The 19,224-nt window shown below is 34.8% G+C and overlaps 1 protein-coding gene across 1 annotated transcript in view; it reads left to right on the top strand.

Moving 5' to 3' along the window:
* Window positions 1-19,224, top strand: part of NCAM2 (neural cell adhesion molecule 2) — a 480,413-nt gene that overhangs the window by 250,611 nt on the left and 210,578 nt on the right. The window contains exon 4 of the mRNA XM_046648333.1: window positions 16,971-17,045. Within this exon, the coding sequence (XP_046504289.1) occupies window positions 16,971-17,045 (75 nt within the window). The remainder of the gene's footprint in view (window positions 1-16,970; window positions 17,046-19,224) is intronic.

The raw sequence follows: 19,224 nt of genomic DNA on the forward strand, positions 1-19,224 counted from the left end.
GTGAAAAGAGACAGATGTTATTGAAAAGAGACAGATGTTATTCCCAACATGTGTACCCTCAATCTATTCCATGGTGATAGTTAGCATGTATATTATATTAGGAGTTTTCAAGACTTTTTTGCATTAAAACGACTTTGGTTCCAAGTGAAATCTTGGATAGAATAAACTCCAAGCTAACAGAGTGATATTGACAACGTGGCTAGGACACAGCTGAAGGCTTGGTATCCTGCTGTCATTTGAAAGTTGGGATCATAATATCTTTTTATGCCTTTTGGGATTGGTCTCGGCCTTAGCGCTGCTATCAGATGTATTCCTGTAGAGCAACATGATAGAGCTCATCATTAGCTTCCAGACTTCCCTGTGAGATGCGCCCTAGTTATTGAAGAGACCCCTTCTATTGCACTTTGTTGAAGAATTTCCCTCCCAGAATCTAAGGCCTGCTGTTTTAATCAAGCAGGGCTTTATCATGCTATGAACTCTCTAAGCTATCTCTGCTTACTTCTGCATCTCCAGTATTACGGCCGGGAGGAGGTCACCTGCTGCTAACATTATACCGTATCCTTCAGCTGATAGCGTTTCAGCCTATGTGATAGGATCCCTTTGGAAACATTTGACTAAAAATACTCTGTCAAAGTATTTTGAAGAATACTCTGTGTTTTCTTCTTCTTTTTTTCCATAGCACTAAACATTTTCTAATATATAATTTACTTAGTTCTCATGTTGGTTTGTCTCCCACCTGCTAGAATGTAAACTTCAAAAGGGCCAGGTCTTTTTTCTTCACAGAGGTAAGCTGACTGCCTAGAATGTTCTTGGCATGTAGTAGGTTCCCCATTAACTTTTGCTGAATGAACGTGGCCCAACATATTTGGCATATGCTGAGCTATGCCCTACCTACTCCAGGCTTGAGCAGTTAAGCCTAACAGTTTCAGGATGACAGACTCTTTCAGCAATTGCCTTTTTCTCCAGAACACAGCTTCATTCAAAAGTTTGCCCTCAAACGTGGTCCCTCGTTGTGACTGACACTGTGGATAAGGGAGCACTGAGTAACTGACTCCTTAATATATGTAGGTAACCCAACCTATGCCATGTTTCAAGCCAAATTTTCAGTAAGGTAGAGTAGATTGGGTTAGAGTATGTCTTGGTCAGTTCTGGCTGCTGTAACAAAGTACCATAGACTGGGTGGATTAAACAACAAACGTTTATCCCTCACCATTTTGGAGGCTGAATTTCCAAGAACAGGACGCCAGCGTGGTCAGGTCTGGTGAGCACCTTCTTCTAGGTTGCAGACTGCCTACTCCTTGTTGTATCTTCATATGGTAAAAATAGAATAAGAGAGCTCTTTATCATCCCTTTAAAAGGGCACGAATCCCATCATGAGGGCTGCACTCTCATGACCTAATTACCTCCCTAAGGCCCCACTCACTACTGTCACACGGGAGGTTGGGACTTCAACATATGAGTATTGAAAGAACACATACATCTAATGCATTGCAGGGTAGACCAGAATGGGGGCAGAAATAATATTTTCAATTATTAGAATGCCATAGACGTTACTGGTGACCAGACTAGTCCCTTTCTTTGCATATACTGGTCAGTTATTTTACCTGGACGGTGTGAAGTTGGGTGATGGTCTGCTGATATCTTCTTGCAAATACAATGGACTGTTGGATGCCCTTGGTTGTGGGAGACTCTCCCATGCTTGGATACTGGGATAGAGTCTCCCCCTCTACTTGTTGGTGATGTAAAGTTCCACCTCAATACAGTCATGTGCATTTCCTAAGAAGTGCCATGGATCCAAACACAGAGACCAGAGGCTCACACAAAGTTCAATCTGAAGAAGAATTTACAATATATCTCAAGTATATTATAGTTCCTCAGCCTAGAGTTTCAAGTGCTATCCTGTTAACCTCTGGAAGAAGAGGAGTCATTTCTGTGTGTTACACACACCTGTGATCACCTCCAGGGAGATTCTTTATACTCTGGAAGCCTAGGTTCATGAAAATTTACAGAAAGGGTAATGACCTTGCCTGGTGTGCACTCAGTATCCCTGGAAAAGGAAGGGCCCTCTGTTCTTTACTAAGAGCACACAGGCATCTTTGAAGAGCCCATTGTGCATTCCCTCTTTTGGCTTTTCTGAATTGGACCTGCAACTATTCATCTTTTTAATCAAGCTGCTAAGGTAGAATAGAGCTCTGCAATGATTTAGAACACCCAGGCCTAGGAGCCATTATTATAGGCTTTCTGTATGTAGGAGGAGAACTTCGCACTATTCCAGTCTTTCAGATAAAGTCACAAAAAAAAAATTAGAAAAAAAACAACACTTGTCTGGGATTGCTACTAAACTGTAAACTCTGTGGCTTGTAAAATTAAGTGATGGATTGAGTTAGAATCCAACTAAATTTCTCTCAAGGTTAGGAACAACATCTGGTCACTGGAGTAATCACAGAATTGACAGCCAAACACTCCCATCAATTAAGTGGAAAGGGAAATAAACTATTTACGTGATTTTATCCCCCATTCCAGAGGGGGGACAGCAGCTTCAGGAACCTTTGAAGCCAGGGAAAATGTCTTATGGAATCTTTATGGCTGTAATTAGAGCAGGCTGCTTGCCATCTGAGACTGTAAGAGCCCAAGAAATCTAACAATGTCTTCTAGATTTTTACCAGACCAAATGGCACAAAAAAATAAAATCAAGAATTCAGGAACTGGAGATTAAGAGAAAGAACATGTAACTGTTGAAATTTATGAGCCGGCTATACTCACACCTGTATGATAGGGGAGGTAACCCACTTACCTCAACTTTCAGTTTTTCGGGTGAACCTTAGATACATGAAGCAAACTTTTCTTCTTGGTTCAGCTTGGTTCTTGGTTCACCTGTGCATTTTAGCTATAGTCAGTTTCCTGACCCCTTGGATGGGTGTCAAAGGGGCTAATTGACAACGTTTGAAAGCACAAGTGCAAACAGATTCACATAAGTTTAATTATATTGGAAAGCAACTTGGGTAGATAAAGTTGAACATTACTTATGAGTTATAAGATGTGTATTTTTTACTAATATTCTATTTTAAAATATATGTATTCATAGGGACTAGCAATACTCTCCACTTCTGTTAAGGTACTAAGCTAGGTCACAAAATATTAAAATATAAAAGATTTTTATCATCCACACACAAGTAGCTCAGTTGCATGAGATATAGTAGGCTTGAATGAAAAGTATTAATGCCTAGGTGAGAGTGTTACTTTTGTCTTGAGGCCTGTCATTTAGCTCACTGATACAGTAATAATCATCTTTCTTTGCAATCAACCAATCAATCAAATAGTATATATTCAGATTTATTTATTTCTTTCATTATTTATCTGATATTTAAATATAGTGGTCTGATTCTAGAAAATCTTTTAAAAATATAAGTAAAATAAGTGCCCTCTCCTTCCTGGGGATTCGAAGGGGAATGTATTTGCACCATTTTATTTGGGAAATTTATATTTAAATATATTGATTTTAAAAAAGTCAACTCATGTATTAATTAATCATTTTAAAAGTGTAATAGATGCCTGCAGTGCTCCAGGGGAGGTTAACAAATTGAATACAACATTATCCTTTCTCAATACAATAGCATTTTATTTAGAGATATACCATATAAACAAATATCTACCCTCTGTATGTGGTAAATTAGACAGAGTGGTATGCTCAAGGAGTTGTGAAACAGAAAGAGAGAGAAAGGAAGACAACCTAATTCTGGAAGATCAAAGAGAAGGTAAGAAATAGGAGGCTTGTCATGTTGAAGAGAAAGGGCTGCATGACATCAAGTCTGCAGAGAGTTCTGTAAATGATGTAACTGATATGTATGTAAATGATATGTAATTATGTATGTAATTATGATATTATGTAAATTATAACTCTCCAGGAAGGCTAGTTGGGGGAGGAGTCATACTTACGTGTGACAGAATTTGAAACACACGACATACTTTAATATTGTGTTTATCACCATATGAGTTTGGCAGAAATAAATCACTTTTGATACTTTTATAATTTTTCTTAGCATTGATTTAGAAATTTGGTTACTTCAACTGTATTTATTACATATTCCTAAGCTTTGTGTAGTCCACAATTTTCTGCAAAAACTGAGGCAATAGCCTTTTTTGTTCATAAAGATAAAACTTCAAACTTTGTACTGCATTTCTTTACCCCTCACCAGGGCAATAAGAGTATCATAGAAGTGAGCACCAGAAATTTTTGTACTATTTGTGCATATGTCAACAAATTCTACAGCCTCTTGTACAATCTTGATAATGCTGGAAATCTTTAGTATGTCAATTAACATTATTGAATAGAGGTTGCCATGATATGAATGTTTTATGTCCCCCGAAAATTCACATGTTGGAATCCTAACACCCAATGTGATGGCGTTAGAAGGTGGGACCTTTGGTAGGTGATTAAGTTATGAGGGTGGAGCCCTCATAAATGGGATTAGTTCTGTTATAAAAGGGACCCCAAGCAGCTCTCCCACTCTCTTTCCACCATATGAAGATACAACAAGAAGTTGGCAGTCTGCAACCTGAGAGAGGGCCTTTCCCAGAACACAACCATGCTGGCACCATGATCTTGGACTTCAGCCTCCAGAACTGGGAGAAATAAACACTTCTTTTTTACAGCCAGCCCAGTTTATAGTATTTTGTTATAGCAGCCCAAACAGTTTAAGACAGAGGTGAACAAATTTTGCTAAATACATTCCAATTAAATTTGGATTGAGGAAAGAATTTGTCAGTTTACTTGGAAAGAAAAACTATAGATAGAGTTTAGATTGGCAATATTAATTCAGTTGTGTACAAAGCTGGAGCAGTTCTCTGCTGTAAAACAAACAAAAACGATACCAAATTTGTCTTTGTGAGCACCTCTAGAGTTAATGTAGGTTTTGTACTCCTGGCTGGTATGGGACTCAAGGCCAGTCACTTACTTTCCACCAGGGGAAACCCCCACAGCAAGCCTAATGGCCAAAGCTACTTTCTGCTACATGGGACATGTGTGGATTTGGAGACATTACACCTTCCCACACCTCACAGGAGTTAAGGACAACACAATAATACCAACTCTGGTTCTCTTTTGTGCTAACTGTGCCACACTGTTTTTTTCCTTTGAGGCCTCAGGTTGATGCACAATCGCCATCTATGGAGTTGCTTCACCCTGTTTGCACACACACAGAGCCACACAAAATTGTGAGGTCCAGTTTCTCCGATTTTAGTCTTCCTCTCAACCTGTGGAAAACCTCTTACTCTGTTGTTTTAGCCCCAACTACAAGCCGTGCTGTACAAGGATGAGTCCTGGCGACTCCATAATTCTCATCTCTCTTGTGATTCACTCAGCTCACTGGGAGAATGAGTAGGCTACCTGCTCTCTTCCTCTGTGGAAGGGATTTCCCCCAAGTCAACTTTTCCTCCATTCTGAGAAGGTACCCAATCTGCTTCTCCACTCAAATTCTTCAACAAAATGCCACCAAGTATTTTGGAGATCCAAAGTCAGGCTGAGGATTAGTGGTCTAAACAAGATCCATCTCTGCATTAGCCATTATCCTGGGGCATTCAGAAACAGATAAGCCTTCTGGACCCCTTTCCTCCCCTGTAACGGGAGATCTCTAGACTAGAGATGCTGTAGGCGCCTTCAGGCTATAATAATCTAAGATTCTGAGATGCCTGAAATGCTTTCACTGAAAAAAAAGGTTTCTCTATAGTTAGCCACCCTAACTAATTTGTTGTTTGTAAACTTCTCTGGCTTTCCCTCTATACCTCTATGAGTACATTGAAATAAATTCTTTGTAAAATAGGCTTTCTTTTTGTATTACTTAATCTTATTATTAAACATAAATTCCTCTCACTAGAGTATAAAATTATCCTACAATTGATTTGGAGGCCTATGAAACAGAACTTTTGTTAACTTCTTAAAACAAATAGATCATTTATTTCATGAAAGTGGGAATTTTGCAGCCTGGTAAAATATTTTACTGTGGTTATGTAACAGCAAACTTTGTGTATGTTCTCAAGTAAATCTACTCAGTGATTCCATTTATGGTTATTGAGTGAACCTATCAACTAATTAGTAAATAATTGCATATATCTGAATTTCAAATGTCTATTTTGTTCTAGTAATCGTTATTACCATGTACTACCAAAAACTTTAAAACATTATGACACGTCTTGTTATATTCTTCCAAAATTGTTTATTTTGCAGGAATGTAGTCCCATAGAAATATTCTGGACTCTGCAACATAAAGTGCTTATGTGATAGTACTTTTGTGATTTGCACTGAGCAGAAGAAACTTGTATACCCTTACATTAAGTGTGGCATCTTTCATCGGTCCCTCATTACAGTGCTTCTGATTTAAAACCTTTTTGTTCCTAAAGCTGAGGAAGGCATGTTCCTTTTCTTTCCACACTATTTCATAATAGCATGTTCAATATGCTGACAGTTTTCATGTTTTCTAACAATGTACATGAAGGTATGCTCATAAGCAGAGTGAATGTTGAATATCTGATAGTGTAATACCACTCAGGAAAGGAAGGAAGGTGGAACATTCTATCTGAACTGTTGGGTGACAGATATTTGATTTCTGAACTGTCAGGCTTATAAATAAGTTTTAGGCTGACCTTAATCTGGAGAGAAACTCCCCCACGTGGCGAAGACAAAGCACTTACATAGCCATCCAGAGACTTTGGAATTAGGCCCGATGCAAACACTCTCCCTTAATTTAATTTGTTACTGCATAGCATTAGCAGTGATTCAAAATACTGCATGCTGTTCTGTGCTGGTTTCATCAAGGCGGCTAATAATTTACATGTCTAAGTGGTGCCTGTTGAAATAAACTTGGATTGGATGTAGAACTTGGACTTAGCCGCCTCTTCACAATAGTTTAGTCTTAATTAAATGTCACACTCAAAATAAGTGATGAGTGAGCTGTTCCTGGTCTTGTAATGGACTCGAGGCCTAACTGCCACATAAACACAGACTGCTTCGCTCATCACTCAGATGACATTCCCAGACTAACTGGCATAAAGGGATATTTTCTACTTTTATTTACATTGTCATATATGAAAAAGGATTGACTTTAAAACTAAAATATGGTAAAGATTGTCTTATTGCTCTCTGTTTTATTAGCATTAAAGTATCATATGTAATTATTTTTCTTTGATTAATAAATTATTTTACTGAGTATTTCTATTCAATAAAATTTACTTAAATTATGTTTGGAGTTGCAACTTCTATATCTCCTTAAACTTATTGCATTGTCATTTAATTTCAAACAATGTATTTTAGGAAAAACAAAATCATTTTGTCTGTTTTCAAAACAAAAATATATTCCAATAAGCATACACTTCACATCACAAACATTTTCTCTTTAGTATGATGCATTCACTTTAATTTATTGGAAATCCAGGATTTTAAATGTTTGATATATGGGAGATTCTCAATCTATATATGATTGATTTTTGCTTAGTACTATGGTTCAACGACAGAGGAGAGTGTAATGATCATAAAATATATTCTCTAGCCATTATGGTCTTCCCAAGCTCATCATTTTGTGACATTTCCTTGCAGGCCTTCTCAACTTCACTTTCAGTTCTTTTTTTCTTTCTTTTTAAACCTTATTTGCCCTTTCTTTTCATTCACATGGCCTATTTTGAACATCAGTTTTTTAGTACCAGTCATTTGGATGGCATTTTTGTACATTTTATATGTGAAATGTGTGTTTGAATTGAAACAAAACACACAATTTCTGAACAATCACGTGATAGCAAACTTTTTGCTCAAAAGTCACTTAATGTGTCACTAATTTAATTTATGCAAATTTTTATAGGTTTAGCAAGATATATGTTCTCAAAAATAGGATAGTCTACAGAGAATAAAAATAGATTTAAAACTGTCTTTTATTAGATTCAGCAAACAGAAACATTCATGAAGAGATATGAATAAGAAATTTTTCTTTGTTTTGTTTCATTGTACTATATATCCCTCATTTATACACTAATATTTTATCATGGGCTCTTTTACAAACCCTATGCTGAGTGGACAGACTAAGATGAATAAGGTTTGCTTAATTTTTCTAAGACTATCTAGCCCAGTGGAGAAACAGATGTGTGAATAAAATTGAGTATGTATATTCATTGCTAGTGGGAAAGAGTACAGAAACTCAAAACAAACAACCTTCCTCAGTTTTAGACTCATTTTAAATAAAATGGCAGTGCTTGAATAAGGTATTTGAACTTGAATAAGGGAATATCATGCCTTTACGTTAACATGCAAATATTTTTGTTTGCTTATTAAAAGTTATAAAATTCTTCTGAACATATTTCAGTGCAATGTGTCAAGTGCTCTAAGAGTACTGCCTGCAGGATTTTAGAAGATATTGAAGGGTGTGGTTTACTGCCTGGAGGACTCAAGCAAGTCCTTAACAGAAAGTGATAGGCTTGTCCCTACATGAGAAAAAGGAGAAGGTCTCTATTAAATAAAGAAAACAATGCAAAAATAAATAGAGAAGTAGGGTGAAGTCTATCTGCAAAATTTCCTGATAGTCTAACTGTTGTGTGTGTTTTGTTTTGATTTGTTTTTTTCCCATAACTGGATAGTGGCAGGAAATAAAGTTGAGTAAAGTCAGGTCATGACCAGATTGTGAAAGATCTTACACGTCAAGTGTGAAGGAGTTTTGGTTTTATCTATACACAGTGAGAAGTATATTTGCAATACAGAATGGCAAATATGTTGGATTGTCATAGTCCAGCCCGGTGCTGATCACATTATAATATGCACAAGGATCGGCTGGGGATCTTGTTAAATTATAGATTTTGATTCAGTCAGTATGAAATGAGACTTGAGATTCTATACTGCAAAGAAGCTCCTAATTAAGCTCAATGGTATTGGACTGGGGACTACTTTCTAAGTAGCAATGATTAGCACCTGGAAGCTGCTTAAAATAGAGAATCCTAGGAATTACATCAAATATATTGGATCACATTTTCTAAGGATGGGCCCAAAACCAAATAAAAACAAAATACAGACATACCGTACACACACACACACACACACACACACACACACACACACACACTTCCTCAACTGTTTTTGATAAACCCAATATCTGACCTTGTTCAATTTTGCAGAACATTCACTATACCAGGCTATCAATTGTGAGAAATAAAATTAAGCCAGCGAGCATGCAAAACAGAAATAGCTCCGAGAGACATTTAAAGAAAGAGTGATTTGGATTTTATGAGTTTTATATTTGAGAGAGGAGAGGGTGAGAGACTCTTGCATATTTCTATTTTTAAGGCAAAATAGGTTCAATAGATAATAATAGCACAACTTAAAGAATAAAGAATGGCATAAGACAGGAAGAGAATGCTCTTGAGTTCTAATATGCTGACTTTGAGAAATATGAGGGGTTTTTTTCAAGTAAAGAGATAATAGATATTAGAAAATAACGTTTCCAGACCTCAAAAATTATGATAGGGAGCTACACACACACACACACATGCACACATTCTATCTATAACTAATATATAGAAATGGGGATGGTAGACAAATGGAAGCTGAATTTTGAGTGCTTACAATAGGCCAGATTACACAGGATATTTTATATACATATCTATATATGCTTGAAGGGCATTAATGAAGCGATTAAGATCACATGCACTCAGCACAAATGGCTGGATTCAAATCTGGCTTCACCACTTATTGGATGAGCAGCCTTTGGCAAGTCATGACACCATCCCTTGCTTCAACTTTCTCATCTCTAAAGTAGGAATGATAATTACCTATTGAACAGAACTCTTCAATCATGAAAGGAATTATTTTAAGCCCACTGCTTAAAACAGTAAATAGTACATATCATAGTAGCACATGGTAAATATCATATATGTGTTTACAGTAGAAGAGGGTATATAGAACTCTAAGAAAAGGAAACAAAGAAAAGATTACTAAGAAACACAAATATTTAAGGCATATATGGAAGAAGAGATGAAACCAAAAAGACTAAAATAGGAGTAATCAGAAAAGTGAGCAGAGAATAAATATGTAGAGGTCATGGAATGGCACAGTTAAAGAACAAAGTGGTCAGCAGTATCTCATCTTTCATTAAATCAAATAAAAAAGAAAGCTGAAAAGCGTTATTGGATTTGAAATTAGAAAATTGTGGTAGACCTTAGGAACAGCAAACTTATTAGTTGAATGGAGAGGACAGAAGTAAAATTGTAGTAGAATAAAGAATGACTGGCAACCTGGAGAGTTCTTTTTATTTCTTACTTTTGGAAAATAATGAAATGAAGACAAGTAGGATATACCACAGTAATATGAGAGAGAAGCAGGAAACGATAATTTTTCTTTTTATAGTATTTGGTTATTTTGTTTTCTTTTTTGCTTCATTTATTATTATTTAGTTTTTAAGATGGAAGTGATTAGACAGTGTCTATAGCTTGACAGGAAAGGGCCAACAGAAAGAGAAGCATTAAGGAGATAGACCAGTTGCTCTTAAAAGGACCCAGGTGATCTAGAAACTGAGACATTTATTTTCCTAATTTAGGATGAGAAGATTGAAGAAGATTGAGGAGAAATATAAGCAACCATCGAATTTTCTAAAATGTTTGCTGATAAAGTATTTCTCTCTTAAATGCTCCAAAAGTTTTGAATTTTCTTAAACATTGCATCAATTTTCAAAATCTAATAACCCAATATATATGTTATAGTATATTGACATGAAAATTCAATAATAAAGTGAATAACTAAAGAAATTAGGTGCATAATTATTTCAAAGCAAATGCAATTTTAAAATGTTTCAATGAGAAAATCATGTTCATTTAGTATAATCAATAGTTTATAAAGACTGTCTACGAGTAAAACCCCTTGAGAATTTTTATAATTACAAAGTAAGTGCCTTAGTCCTCTAGCTCTCTTGATGTGGAGGCCAAGGAAAAAAAGTTCTTGCTTGAAAAATGTTACAAGTCATTGTACCAAGATAAATCAGTGCCTTAAGTTGTCTCTGCGTGTCTGTTGGAATTTTAAGTGAATCCAGCTCTGCTTTGTGTCAGACACGTAGTAGACTGATTAAGTTGTCAGTTTTGAAATCTCTGCAGGTGATAAACTGGCCATTTTAAATGTCGCAGTTAAATGTTGTATCAAATTGCAGTGGACTCTTGGTCCCCTGATGGATCTTAGAAATGCCAATGGCTTCATTATATTTATGTTCCTGTAAATTAAGAAAGTCCCTTTTGAATATCTACTATTTGATCTGCATGCTTACTTAAATTATAAATATTAATTTAAGCTTTGTTATTATAGCAGTTATCTTTGTTAAAACATTGCGTTATGTTCTATTTGAGAAATAATTCTTATTTAGGAAATAAGTTACAGCTTCATATTTTCCTCTCCATTAGCTCTCCTGAAATTCTTTTTCACGTTGGTGACCCTTGTTTCACCAAAGTAGAAAATCTTAACATCTTTGACTTTCTTCCTTTTTCACTAACATTCTAATTAATCATAGAGCTAACTCCTAATTTGAATTTTTTTTTTACATCCATTCTTACCTTTCTGTATTCTTTGCCACCAGCCAATCCAGAAATTCATCATAACATACCCTAAAGTGCTTGTCCCCTTAATTCAACTTGTCAGTCATCCTGTCTTTTGACTAATCTTTACTAAATGCCAATTTTGTCCTGTTAGTTTTTATTTATAAATGATTAATGGACAAAAATTTAAGTCCAGACATTTTACAATGTCTTTTGAGATTGTCCAATGTCTTTTCACGACTACTTATCTGATGATAATACATTTCCAATTTCCTACATTAGAGCAACCTTATCCATATTGATCTACTAATTATTCCCTGAACGTTCCTTGAACATTTCTGCCCTACCTGACCGGGAATGTCCTCCCTCTTTCTCTCTTTTTGTTACAATATCTGTTTCATCTTTTTGTTTTTTCAAGTTTTATTGCCCTCTACAACAGCCTTTTTGATCATAAAATTCATAATGGCCATGATTGATACACATCATCTTGTTTTATCATTCGTCTTTTGTAGTGTTGTCTTTCCAATAATTTGTAAATCACTTGATGTTAGGAACTATGGCTTATTGTGTTTGTATACTGTAGCGTCTAAAAGAGTGATTTGCAAAATGCATAAAAGTCAGTGAGTACTTTCCGACTTTGGTAAATGATTTTTAATTTACCCAGCTCTACTTTTAAGATGGATGTTCTATGCAATTCTTTGAGAAGAGTTCACAGAGGACGTAGATTTGTCATGGCTCCAATTTTCAGTCTCTGGGTTTACAACTTTTTCTTATCTTAAATACAAATGTCTTGTGAAGACACTGGCGTTTTTGACTATTCCATCCCAACTCTAATACAAAAATATGATTTATTGATTGATCTATAAAGAATGCCATAATTTAATCAATAATGCTCCTTATGTGAAATGAATCTATACAACATTATACCTTTCACAGTTTTCTTCAAAGTCATTATAGCTATTCCAAATAGAAGAAGAGTAAAACATCAAAATTAGATTTTTCGGCATCAGTGAATGCCATTATGTTTTCAAATCGCAGTTTTAAATAGAAACTTTAATTAGAAATACTTAATATTATTTTTTCTAAATGAAATAAAGATTCCGCATCACTAACCACTTTTATATCTTTGTGCCTAAATTGAAATGCTAAAAATAAAGTAGAGATTAACTGGATAGATATCAAATATATCATTCCCATCCAATTTTCTCTGAACATAACTTTTGGGATTAGAAAATTATTTAATTTTCTTCTGACATTTGGGTCCAAAATGAGTCCGATGAAGGTGGCCGAGGGTCAAGAAGGATCACAAGAAACTCTGGATGTTAAATCGTTAGAGCAATGATTAAGGCATGACCTTAAATTTTAGTTCTCCAGGTTTTTCCTAATATGCACATACTTCGTAGAGGTCAATTAGAGCAAATCTAGCCTTTGGAAAATGTATTAAAGAATTATGTGTTTTCTTTATATTCTTTTAATTCCTGAAATTTAGCAATGTGCGCCATCGCCAAAATGTCCATGAAAAATATGGTCTTGATTAATGGGTGAATTGATAGTTTGTACTGAATGAAAAATTAACCAAGTATTTTAATATAAATTAACTAATGAATTTCAAGCTCAATTTCATTTTATTACAATGAATAATCATCATCAAATCATTGTAAAATTGTTCAGAACTGTATTTGACTTTTAAAGTGCCTACATCTTTCAAGTTTTGTCTTTCCTATAAACCCTTCTTTATAAAAGCAAATTTACTCCAAAGGTGAAAGGTGGGAATTATTTAAGTAATAATTGGCAGATATTTCTCAAACTGTTATCGTTAAATTCAATTTAAGGCAATGAAGTCATTCCAAAATTTTATATTGTTAATACTGTCAATGTTCTGTACCTAGTGTGCAATAAGCTCTTGGTAAGTGTTTGTCCGTTATTTGGCCATGTATTAATACAGGAGAAACAGAAGTGAGGTTGATGGGCCTTCACTTCTAGGAATTTACATTTAAATAAGGTAGGGAAGCCAATATAATTGTCAACAATGTAAGTTTCATTTGTTTAGTGAAAGTGCCTACTGATCAAGGCATTTATTTGTTGACATCATAAATGAGACTATCAAAGAATGTTTTGTAAGGTTATTGATATTTTAGTTTTGTTTTGAAGATAGAATATGGACAGCCATGTGGAGATGTGAGAAAGGGAGATGAAGGCAGAAGAAATAGTTTAAACAAATGCCCAGCAGTGGGAAAGGGTCGGTCAGTGGAGAAGGGGCAAGGATAATTAATTGTAGTTGTCTATAGCTACAGAAGCATTGGGAAGGAGTAATTGGAAATAAACTTGGAAAGGTAAGTTTTCTTTCAATTAAAATTTGTATACTATTTCATTAATTAGACAAAGCAAATGAGCTTTGAAGACTTTTGAGTAGGCAGGCGAAATTAAACAGCTTTAGAAACATGCATGCAGCAGCCTGAGAAATACTTCAGTGGGAAGAGAGTGAAGAGATAGAAGTCAGCAAAAGAAATATGGAATCTGATATATCACTCTCAGATTAAAATATATATCTCAGATTACAATTAATGAGTGCATGCATTAGAGAAAAAATGCTAGGAATAAACAAGAAGAATACATACAAGTGATATTTCAGAGTTTATATCTCCAACGCGGGAAAATTGATTGATGGTAACCGAAATTGGAATATAAACAGTGAGCAACTTTTGGTGGAAGGGGAATGATTTCAGTTTGCGCATAGGAAGTCTGAAATTAAATTATGCTGTCTGACTCAATACCAGCTGAGGGTTGGAAACTGCAAGATTAGATTTTGAGAAAGTGCAGACTGAAGGTCCAGAGAAAAAAGGAAATTGACACCATGAAATAAAATGATGTCTTAAAGGAGAAAGGGAGAGAAGAAAAGAGGAACAGAATCACAATTCCCTTTTTTCTTCAACCATATAACCTCTTTTCTGCCTCCTTTTCTTCTGTCTGTACATATGTCCAAACCTTCCCCAATTTATAAAAGCCCCCACCAAATGCCCAGAATTGTGGATCCCCAAAACCCTATCCATCGCTTCATATTGAAGCTTCTAATAAGGGCAATCTCAAATTCCTTAACTTCGGCAATTTGCCTCTGTTAATCCCATTACACTTTGTTTTGGTGTTTGTTTGGAGGGGATTTGTTACTTCTCAAAAGGAAAAGTCCTGTTCTGTGAATTCCCACTGGAATTGGCGTTGTTTATAGGTTTTAGATACTCTCTTATACCTTGGATCTACTAGTTTTCTTCCTATTCTTTCCTAACTTCTGTGCTTTCCTTAACCTGCTCCTCTCTGAAATGTTAGACTTCCTTGAACACTTCTTGGGCCCTGTAATGTGCCAAGCACTCTCTGAGTATGAAGGAATTATGAATAAAAATAGAATCCAAGATTGAGAAGAAAGAATAAAGTCATGTAACCCAGCCTAAGTTTCCCAAAGTGGTTTCCAGAAGAAGAAGGAATTTATCAGATGATGATGGGGAGAACAACAAAACATGTTTTAAATAGCTTAACAACATATTGACAAGTCTTTCTTGATAAATATTTTCTTCCTGTCTCATGTTTTTGATTCCACATTTTATTTCTTTAGACATTTTCAGCATAGTTATGTTACACTCTTAGTCTAATTCCATTTTTTGAAATTTCATGGGTCCATTTCTCCTATTGATTGTTTCACCTGGCTCTTGCCCAAGTGCCTTGTTTCATCGTGTATTTTATAATGTCAGAATGTGAGTTTGGGTTAAAGAGAGCTTTATTTATAAAAATCTTAGGCAGACTGGGCTGATGATCTAGTTACTCTAAAGGGGATTTATGTTTGCTTCTGCCACTTAGCTGTGAGCCCTACATGTGACACTGCTTTTTAGTTTAATTTCTCAGCTTGGGGTTTCCCAAAAAACACATGGTTCTAGTTAAAATCCTAAAACTGGGAAATGGCAGAACTATGGTTAACCTATTTAAGGAGAAACATTTTCCCCCTAGCAGCCCCAGTGGTCAAGTTTCCACAATCTCACCTCAGTTTGGATCCTGGTTCATTTCCTGGTGAGGGAACCACACCTCTGTTGGTTGTCACGCTGTGATGGCTGCAGGTTGCCGTGATGCTGAAAGCTATGCCACCAGCATTTCAAATATCAGCAGGGTCACCCATGGTGGATGGGTTTCAGCGGCGCTTCCAGACTAAGACAGACCAGGAAGAAAGACCTGACCACTCACTTCCAAAAAAAAATCGCCCATGAAAACCCTGCGAATAGCAGCTGAGCACTGTTTGATATAGCCCCAGAAGGTGACAAGATGGTGCAAAAAGACATGCCAGGGTTCTGACCCTGCTATACACTGGGTCACTAGGAGTCAGAATAGACTGGATGGCACTAACAACAAAAAATTTTCCCACTGCACAAGCCAGGAGAGACAAGTCTGCTTGTTATCACCCTTTTGGCAGTGGTTTGATTTATTCCATGCCCTTCTTATACCAAGGGTGATCTTACTCTGGTCCAGAGTTATCTGGTGTTCTATGGCACCCCTTTTCTAGACAGGCTTGTATCCTATCTCTGCTCCATCTATGCATCTTCTGATTACTAAGATCCACAAATTCCCAGTGTCTGCTTGTACTCTAGTTTTTATTTTTGCCATTGTTTCCCTTGAGACTCCATTACTTTATTTGAAAGCTCAGCATGCATTTCTGGAAGCTAGGGATGGTGGGATAGGGTTTTGCCGGTGTCCACACTATCTTATCCACCATATTATTGGAAATGCAAGTCTTTCAGTTTGTATTAAAGCATAATTTTAATTGTCTTTTAATATTCTAGAATATTCACCTATTTTAGCTCAAATTTGACAACAAACTTATTGAATACTTCCTCTATATTATTGTCATTGTCCTGGTTCCTTCACTTATCTTGTGATGAGGAGTGTTCATTCACTTTTCCGTATTCAATGCTCCCTCTCTTTCCTGTGTGTGCCTTCTTTTGTGGAATATTTTAGTAGACAGTCGAAATGTACTTAATTTATATTTTTATTATTGTAATTATAGTGTAAGATTTACTCTTTTAAGAAAGTTTCAAGTGTTGGGCAAATTTTTTTTTTTTTAGCTATTGCCCAACCTGCTAGCACATCTAAGACCTGGCACATAAATATGGAATAGCTGTCTGAGTATGCATTTGCTCATTTACTTGACAAACAAATTTCAGCATATTAGCTTAAATAAGTCTTGCATTTGGTCTGGTTGTGAAGGACATAATAATGTAACAGAATGTTGCTAGTGTTTTACAAAACTTAAATTTCTCTTTACAGGTAATAAAAGGCTGGGGGGAAGATAATTGTTATTTGTACCATGTGATTTATAGATCATGTAATAAAATCTTAGAATTCATATTTAAAACCATAATTAATTGTTACTCAAATATTTTTTTCAGCTCTTCTTCAAGTGACAATTTCACTTAGCAAAGTAGAGCTTAGTGTGGGTGAATCTAAATTCTTCACATGTACAGGTATGTATTTCTACCATTATTTTCAGATAACTTGTTTCATGCTGTAATTATTTAATACAATGTATTGGCAACATTTAAGTAATGAAAATGTAATTCTTTAAAAATAACATATTATCTTGAGTTTATAATGATAAGTGTTTATAACCATATTTTGCATATTAAACACTATGAATTTTATTTCTGTTAATTTCAAGTTATTAATTTTGACTGTCAAACTAGCTCATTTATTTTGAAAATAACTTATTATCAAATTAATGTATGCACAATCACTTAAATCAATTCAAATATTATTCCTGTCTAAATAGTACTATTAGGATGAATGTAAATGTTATAACTGAGCCATCTCTGTAAATATGCAATGAATAAATTAGATATGGCACACTGCACTATAGTGACACTGAATGAAAATTTTAGGACAAAAGAAATCAAATCTACCCTTATAAAAAATGAATTTTTTAAGAAAAGTAAACAGCTATTTAATTCAGGAAAACTTTTGCAAAATTTTTGTGACTATTAATCAAAAGCACGGTATATCATAATGCTTATGGGAAATTATATGGACCTCATTCAGTTTAATTATGCACATGCAAACTTTTTTCAGAAGACATTTAAATAGTGAAGCATCAAATTCTAATTGAACATCGTATAGAACTCACAAATGAACACATTCTACTTCTATTTAGATTCATCATATTTATTTTTATGCATACAAATCTTCAGACCTAAAGTTTTAAAAAATATTTATTTAGTGCCAAAACTGCTTTTTAGAGTATTTTAAAATTGTTTCTATTCCCAGTTATACTTAAGCAATTCAAAACTGGATTAAAATAGGCATTTCTGACATAAAATGCATTATAGAAGTTGTCTTGAGAATGGCAAGGCTTATTTAAACTATTATTAAAACTAATAAAAATAGAAACATAGCTATAATAACATATTTATAAGTCATGTATACTATATATTATAGTATAGGATATGTTATATCACATATAATATCACACCTTATGAAAAACTAATGGAGGCCATGATTCTTCTTGCATTTGCCTTCTTAAAGGTTGCAATTGAGGTCTGTTGATATATATTTTTGTATATTGACAAATAGAAAAGCAGAGAGCAAAGGACAGATTGGTTCAACATCATTTATTACGTCAACAGAGCTTTGGCATAAGAATGTAGGTCATTGTTTCTAAATCTCATCCGTATTATATATACACAAATGCACACATGCACACACACAGCTCAATTGTATTGCATGATCACAGAATAATGAAATTGTTTAAAAATAAATTTTGAAAATAAAATGAAATTGTATTATTTTGTTGGATTTGCATGTTACAATGATATAAATTATATAATGTAATTGCCTCTGTGTGTGTTATATAAGGTCAAATTAAGACATAATTTAAAGAATGAATTAACATCATCCAGTGGTGCTGAGAAAAAAACATTTTTTTCCTCTTATATGAAGATATATAACCTAGAGCTGTAATGTTGTCGTGGAAGTGGCCTTATTTATGTTAAATATAGTAGTAAAATAAAGATGCAGGGAACCCATGCAAATCAGAATGCTTGCAAGTATTTTTTCTACTCCAATGTTGACCATGCTGATATGACTCTAAAGTTTCCTAACACCCTAAAACATAGACGTCTAAAACTCAATACAGTAAATACGTCTTAAATTTAAACTAGAAGATAGTCAGATCATCAGAGAGTTAAATAAGAGGGTGTCCTGTTATTAAAGCAACTACCTCCCTTGAATGAATTATCTTATAACCACTCTGGTTTTATGCTTCCCTTCAGAAAAACTGAAGATAACATAACTAAGATCCATTGAAGATTTAGCTAAAACTTTTTATGCTTTTTCCTCAAGCATGTCTAATTTGATATAGAAAAGAAAATAAATTTGTTTCTAAAGCCATTTCTTAGCAAGAAAATAAGAAGGAATGATTTTCCTCAATGAGGTCCTGCAGATGTTAGTTAACTTTCTGCATTTTCCCCCGATACTTTTGAGTTAATAGTGTAGGCTGCTTGACAAATTATCTCCCAAGTAATTAGGTGAAATACATCCTTTTGGTGACTAAAAGCAAACATGGGAAGCTTCAGCTTTTACTAAGAGGATAATAACCTAGATTCTGAATTGGAAAACTTAAATAAATGTTTACCCTGTAATGATTTGGTT

This window comes from Equus quagga, chromosome 21 (assembly GCF_021613505.1).
Source record: "Equus quagga isolate Etosha38 chromosome 21, UCLA_HA_Equagga_1.0, whole genome shotgun sequence".
Taxonomy (NCBI): Eukaryota; Metazoa; Chordata; class Mammalia; order Perissodactyla; family Equidae; genus Equus; species Equus quagga.